We start from the raw sequence: 7,258 nt of genomic DNA, 5'->3' as shown, positions 1-7,258 counted from the left end.
ATGGAAGAAGGTGATGGAAATGAGTCTGGGATAAACCACCCTCCAGGTTGGGTCCCCCTCTCTCCTGGAGCAGCTCTGCAATGAGGACAGGACCCACGAGCAGCATGGCCAGGAGCTTCCTGGCCAAGAGAAATTAAAAAGCCATTGATTTTTGCCATTAGAGGGGGTGTGGCTGGAGCTGATGTGCTGCAAGCAGAGCCATGCACTGAATAATTCACGGCAAGAGATGACAAAGCCCGTGGTCAGGCTGGGGAAGCCTCTCCTATCCTCCCAAGGACAGGGCCTTTGCTCTTGCCCCAGGGTGGTGGGGTAAGGGACCGGCATTGCTCTCGGTTTCAGGGACCTGGGGGGCACGTGATGGTCCCTGAGAGGGTCCCAATAGACAGGGAACAGCCAGAATCCGGAGCTGCTCAGCGAGGGCAGGCTCCATGTGGGCAAGGAGGCTCCTGACCGAGCATGCTGCCCCCCCCCCCGAGGTGTCCTGGCTTGTCCCCAGGAGTAGCCAGACATTGCTGGCATGGCTGCCCTGGCTTACACCTTGAGGCAGGGACACCCATCGTGGGGCAAAGATGCCCCTCATGGGGCAGGAACACCACTTGTGGAACAAGGACACACTTTGTGGGGCAGGGACACCCCTCACATGGCACCACCATGCTCCTGCTGTGCCCAGCCAGGACTGACACTGTGCCCTGACATGCCTGTCTGCGCAGTGGGGAGCAGCCCCCCAGGAGTGGCTCCCAGGCCACCTTCTCTATTGCTGGCAGGCCACAGGGCACCCATGGGCACCCAGGCTAAGAGAAATCCCCCCTGGGTTGTGCCGTGTCCCCCATGCCAAGCGCTGTCCAGGGCAGAGCCTGGAGAAGTAGGATGGGGCGCCGGAGGACAGAGCATGAGTTTCTCAGTGACAGCCGGTGCACTGGGTGGGCGAGCTGAGTTTGCCAGGTCTCAGCTGCGGCGCTGGTGAGCCCCAAGGCAGCAGCCTGGAGCCGGGAGAGGGCAGCTGTAGCCTGGGCAGGGCCGGCAGCGGCAGCCAAGGAGTTAACTTCCCAGCCTAGCTGTCAGAGCAAGCGGCTGCTCTGTCGGTGAGACAAGCCCCGCGGAGCCGCAGCTCGCCGACACAACTTTCCTCCGTGAGCGCGTGGAGCTCCCGGCCCGGCCACCTGCCTGCCAGACCCTGCTGGATCCTGCCAGACCCTGCTGGACCCCACCTGCTGCAGGCCCCTGCGCAGGGGACACTTTCCGTGGCAGCGCTGCGGGCACCGTCCTCTGCGACCACCACTGTCCGGTGCCACATGGGCACTGGGTACCGGAGAGGGGCAGCTTCTTCCCCTGGCCTCTGAAGCACCAGAGGGCTTGGCCAGGGCCCCATCCTGCCCTGCTGGACCCCTCGGCGTGGGCGATGCCAACCCTGGTTGCTGCCCACACCCCCTGAGGACTGGTGCTGCCTCTCTGGCCAGGCTGCACGATGGGTGCTGGGGTGGCATTGGGCATTGCTGGCCTCAGAGTGAGGGTGACGTGGGACATGGCACAGCCTGGCGCTACCTCCATTTACGGTGAGGAGCCAGCACCGGCACTCAGTCCGGCCGCGTGAAGGGTTCCCTGACACCATGGCCCTGGGCGGGCGAGCGTGAGCCTCCAGCCGCCGGTGGCACTGGCGAGGGGGAGGAAGATGCCAACACCTCTCCGGTGCTGCCTGGCCTGTGGTCCCCCTTGCCCAGGCACGGTGGCCGCCGGAGTTGAGCAATGGATTCCTTCTGCTTCGTCTGCTTCCAGAAAGAGGAGCTGCAGCCCCTGCACCTGCACAGGTCAGTGCCATGGTGTCTGGTTGGGCAGCACGCTGTTGGTGGGGACACACGGTGGGCCCATGAGGGATGTGGGAGCCCAGGACCGAGCTGGGCTGGGGGGTGATGCCTGGCATGATCACTGCCTGCCTTGGCCGTGCCGAAGTTTCTCTTGGAGCAGACACATCCTCTCCTGGCCAGAGACTGGGGCCCGGCGCTGTGCTGGGGAGAGGCTGCGTGCACAGCACGTGTGCGTATCCACTATGTGCTTCCCTGGCAGCAGCTCTCCCGGGCACGGGGTGGGTGTCCTGTGCCGTGCTGTGCCGTGCCGAGTGGTGCTGGTGTGCCCATGGGAACGGGTCTGTTGGCAGCAGTGTGTGAACCCTCGGCATCCTGGAGCTGTCCCACCCGCTCCTGCTCACCCAAATGGGGGTCCCTGGCTGGACTCTGCCCCCAGGGCCTTGCTGCTGCCCCTGGGGCAGAGGCTAGCTGGGGGATCAGGGCAGTTGGGGGTCCCCAAGGAGGGCCACAAGGCTCCCCAAGGCCTGGCCCCCCCAGCAGCAGCACCAGCGCTTGCCTCCCCCCCTCCCCAAAAGCTCTTCTCCCCTTGTGCTGCTGAGCGGCAGCCAAAGCGAATGTGCCGGTGCCGGAATTAGCCAGGCAGCCGGCAGGGATGTGAGGTGTGAACACCGGCACATGGTGTGCCCAACTGCTCCTCAGTGGCACCGAGCCACTGCAGGCTCCTGTCCCGCGCCACCAGCCTTGGAGCAAAGCTCCCACCTCACCGCAGCCAGGAGCCCCCCCCATAAGCACTGGCTGCTCACAGCGAGGTCCGGGGAGGTGGTGGTGCCAGGCTGGGGGCCAGGCAGGGCTGTCGCTGGGCTGTGGGAACGTGCCAGTCCAGGCAGTCTGTCCTTCCTCCCAGCATGAAAGAAGATGTAGGATTTGTTTTGCTGTAAATCGTGTTTTTTGGAGTCTCGATTCCCGTGAGTCACTGCCCACGAGCTCAGCACAGGCTGGGAAGGCTCCAGGAGGTGGGAGGGGGAGGGACTGGGGGACCAAGGGTGGGAGAGGGCTCTTGGGTGTAGGTGCTGCTGGTTGCAGAGGGGTGCGGAGCATCCCTGGGCCTCCTGTCTTGCAGACCGACCAAGGGTTGGAGCCGACCAGCTGCATCCAGCCTGTGCTGTGGCACAAGTGGCACGAGTTTGGCATTTTCAGCCAGGGAGGGGTGAGCCCGCAGTGGCAGTGTGGTGGCCCGAGGTCCTGCATGGTGGCTGTCAGGACCACCCCTCCTTGAACGGGGAGATGGCAAGGGATGGACACTCATGGCTTGGCCCCAGAGACTTCTCCCTGTCCTGCCCTGCTTCAAGGTGGGCTGCACTGGGTGGGGCTGCCCAGCCCCCAGCAACCCCCTAGCTGTCACCAGCGTGTCCCCCCCAGCCTTTCCCTGGACGTGCCTCAGCCTGTGGGGACAGGGCTGCCATCACCCGCCACCTCCAGCACAGCAGCTACCAGGGTGGGGTCACCCCAGGTGGGGGTGGATGGCGGGGTGTGCAGGCAGAGGGACCCACCAGGTGCTCCCCACTCTGCCACCAACCCACTGCCTGGCCCTGGGCCTGTCACCCTGAACGGGCGGGAGCATGTGGGCCCATGTGTGTGGGTGCCGGAGGCAATGTGTCTGTCCCCGCAGCCTCGCTAGATGGTGCCAGGAGAACGGGCTGCAAGCGGAGGCGGCTGCGGGTGCGTGGTGCCAGACTGTGTCAGTCTGGCCGGGGTGTTGGGGTGCCGAGGCAGGCCCTGCGGCTCTCCCTATGCTGTCATAGTCCTGCTGGCTACTTCGACCCCTGCTTGGTGATGGAACGGGAAATGCTGCAAGTGGGAGCTGTAGGCACAGCTGTGCTGCAGCCCCCAGCAGCGATTCAAGCTGGTGTCTGTGGCTTCAGACCCAGCTGGGGAGTGGGACAGTGCCATGACCCTGCCACAGCCCCAAGTCTCACCTCCCCCATGAAGAAACACGCACTGCTTCTTCTTCTTAGAAGAAACTCACTCTTTCATTTCAACCCAGTAGCTGAATAGTCATCATTATGCTCCAGAGTCAACACCCCATCCAAGCTCCCTGCAAGTGGCTGCAGGCACGTGGTGCCACAGGTGCTGACCCAGCCTGTGCTGGGGGGCCAGCCTGCAGCACACTGTGCCTCCCTCCCGGCTGGCTTGGGTCCATCCTGTGCCCCCCAGGAGCACGGGATGGGGTCTGGGGGGGCTGTGGGAGGAGAGGCAGCACCCCACTTGGCGTGTCCCTGCCACGCAGTCGCGCTGCAGATTGTGCCCCGGGGCTGCATCTCCTCCCCGACTTTGAGAGCAGCTGCTGGGAATCTCGTCCCGGCAGCCCCAGGCAGCGCTGGCAGCACCCTGCTTGGGGGGACCACCGAGGTGGGGGGCACTGAGCCCCGGTGCTCTGGGAACCAGCTCCCACCAGCCCCCTTTCCCCTTGAAATCCCCCTGGCTGGGCAATGTCCCCAGGGACCAGGGGGGGCACCCAGGCCCCCCAACATGGGTCGAGCAGCCCCGGCCACCTGGAACGGACAGCGGGCAGCGAAGGTCACGGCGGTGCCTGCGCCGAGCGGCGAGGCTGGCCTTAGGCAGCGGCAGGGCAGGGAGGCTCGGGGCTCCGTGGATGCTGGGGGGGAAACACCCAAAAGCAGCTGGGAGACGCCGCCGGCTGCCCCCGGGCCGAGCGCGGAGCGTGTCCCCCCCGCTGGCACTGCGGCTCCCAGCGTGCTCCGCTCCCGCTTCCCTCCCGCTTCCCTCCCCGCCTGCTCCTTCCCAGCAGCCCCGCCAGCAGCCCCAGGCAGGTTTTAGCTCCTGTCACCGGAGCGTGACAGGCAGCGGGCGGCCGTGGCACCCTGACCCCCGGGCTCTGCGGGGCACGGCCCCTTGGCTCTCACTCTGCCCGGGGGGACCGAGTGATGGTGAAGGGACGAGTGACCTTCTTGCTGAATCTGGAGGGGATTGGGCTCGTCAGAAATATTTTGGGCTTTTCAGGTAATTTCCCCACCACCCGCCCTGCCTGAGCACATCCCTGTGGCACGAGCCAAGATATTTCCTGTCCGAGCAGAAAACCCGGGGGCATTGGTGGTCCCTTGGGGCGCCGTGGGCTCACCGCATGGTTTGGGATCGAGCTAGGTGATAAAGACGTTTGTTCCGGCTCCTTTCACCTCACAAATCTTAATTAGTTATTAATATTCTCTCAGTGCTTTGAAGACCACAAGCTCAATGCAAACATTAACTGGTGCTATTGGTGTTAGTATTATTCAATCTGTGTGTGACCCACGTACTGGTGATGTGTTGGTCTGCAGCCTGGCAGCTGCAAAATGAGCCACGGAGCCCCACGGAGCCCTGCTGAGTCCCATGGAGCCCCACAGAGCCCTGCTGAGCCCCACAGAACCCTGCTGAGCCCCACAGAGCCCCACAGAGCCCCACAGGACCTGCTGAGCCCCATGGAGCCCTGTCAGAGCCTGGCTGGTCTCTCACCGACAGCTCAGCCTCTGTGTACCTGGGCCACAGCACAGCCCCGTCCTCCAGCACCGGGGCAGTGGCACCGGGAGCCAAGCCATGTGTGGGGTGCACGACATCATCCCTGCAGCCCCCCGCGGCCCCCGGGCAGTCTCCCGGGCACTGGCACCTCATGCCTGACCTAGAAACAGCCCCGAGCTATAAATAGGGTGAGTGCAGGAGAGCTCAGAGGCGCAGCTCGATCCGCAGCGAGCAGGAGGCTTCGGGAGCCAGGGAGCCGTGGCTGCGGGACGGCATGGCAAGGGCAGGCAGGGGACACGGAGACACGGGGCCTTGTGCAGGTGCCATGGGAAGGGACACGGGGGAGACCCACTCCATCCCCAGCAGCCGGTGGAGTGGGATGCGCAAGGATGGCCGCAGTGGCTTTCACCAGCCTGTGTCCTGCTTACGCAGCAGCACAGGGATCACCCCAGCTCTGCCCCATCTCCCACACCATGCCGGTTCCCGGCACCTTCGGCCCTAAGCTGCCACCCCTTTCCCAGCCCCACAGCGGCTGCTCTGAGCCGCCCTCCAGCACCCCTCCAGCACCCCTCCAGCTTGCCCTTGCTGGGTCACCGGGCTCCGGTGATGCAGGGGTCAGCATTTTTCCTCCCGTGCCACACGGATGCCCCCATGTCCGTGGGGATCGTCCATCATCTGGAGCCGTGGTGCTGGGAGCTGTGGCAGGGACCAGCGAGTGGAGTGGGGATTGAGGGGATGGCAAGAGCTTGTGAGCTGCAGCTGCCTCTCCCGCTGCCCACACGCAAGGCCAGCGATATCCCATGTGGCTGCCGGATGGGAGAAGGGTGGCAGTGTCACAGCAGTGCCTGGCACCAAATTAAAGAGAAGTGTCAGAATGTGATTCAGCCTCTTGTTTTAAAGTCATTCATAAAAAGACTAATTGCTCGGTGTGCTCGACTGGAAGTGGATGAGAGCTGTCAGTGAGTCAGTGGTGAGGGCTCCCCTGCCCGCCCGGCGGCGGGGGGCTCGGGTGCCAGCGGGACGGCCCTGGTCCCGGCAGAGCAGGCACAGCCTGCTTGCACGGCCCACGCGGTGCTTGGGAACAACCCGCCGTCCCCCCTCGGAGCGTGGCGCAGCCCCACAGCTGTGGGCCGGCTCAAAGCGGTGTCGCAGAAGTGAAGGGACCCAGTGCCCAGCTATGAGCCAAGGAAACCCCGAAGTGAGTTGTGGCGCGTTAAAACATTCCCGCTTGGCCCGGGTGAGTGGAGGAAGAAATCCGGAAAGACTGGATGTGCACAGGGATGCTCCGAGGAGCGTGGTGCCTACCCCTCACCTTCCTCCAGGAGAGCTGCCATTGTCCCCTGAGCTGGGGGTGCCCGGGAGCTCCCAGTGCCCGGTGCCCAGTGCTGGCATCGCTTGCCGAACACGTTGCCAAACTTTAACGAGGCTGAAAGGAAGCTCGCGTGGCGCGTCTGCCTCGGCCGTTCCCTGGCGTGGTCCGGACGGGCCCGCCATGGTGAGCGCATGGGGGGACACCGCGTGTCCTGAATGTGTTTGGGGTGACACCTTGGAGGGGCGAGCCCGCGACACGGTGGGCATCGCCCTTGCTGAAGGGGAAGAGATGCCAAGTGGCGGGGGTTCGGGGGGAGCGGGAACCGGCCCGCAGCAGGATGTGGCCCCTCACAAGGACATTCCCGATGGCGAACCCCAGATGTCCCAGGCTCGGACTGTGGGCATCCGAGTTGCTGCCTGTAGTGACGAGTGGGGTGGGGACGGGGTGAGGAGCCCCATCCCCGCGAGGGGAAATGCAGAGGGACCTGCCCCAGCCCCTGCTCCCCGCCGTCCCCCCCGGGGGTGGGCTCTTGGGGCCGAACCCCGTGGTACCGGAGCCCCGAAGGCCAGCGGGGAGGCGGCCCCCGGCTCCTGCCCCGGTACCCCCGGTAAACCCACCCGCAACCCCCGCG

General features: G+C 65.0%; 1 protein-coding gene across 2 annotated transcripts in view; it reads left to right on the top strand.

The window, feature by feature from the left end:
- Positions 1-299: 299 nt before the first annotated feature.
- The window catches only part of SBK1 (SH3 domain binding kinase 1), a 14,181-nt gene continuing 7,222 nt past the window's right edge, over positions 300-7,258 (top strand). The window contains exon 1 of one of the 2 annotated variants that reach the window (XM_026859252.1): positions 300-304. Coding sequence is in view for 1 of the 2 variants with exons in the window: in XM_026859251.1 (XP_026715052.1) it covers positions 1,744-1,805 (62 nt within the window). In the remaining variant the exon portion in view is untranslated. Of the gene's footprint in view, positions 305-1,069; positions 1,806-7,258 lie in introns of those variants that run through there. The other variant, XM_026859251.1, reaches the window with a different exon arrangement.

Source organism: Athene cunicularia (genome assembly GCF_003259725.1).
Source record: "Athene cunicularia isolate RWA chromosome 14 unlocalized genomic scaffold, athCun1 chr14_part1, whole genome shotgun sequence".
NCBI lineage: Eukaryota > Metazoa > Chordata > Aves > Strigiformes > Strigidae > Athene > Athene cunicularia.
Note: the sequence above shows the minus strand (reverse complement) of the source record. Positions and strands in the feature narration are given on the sequence as shown.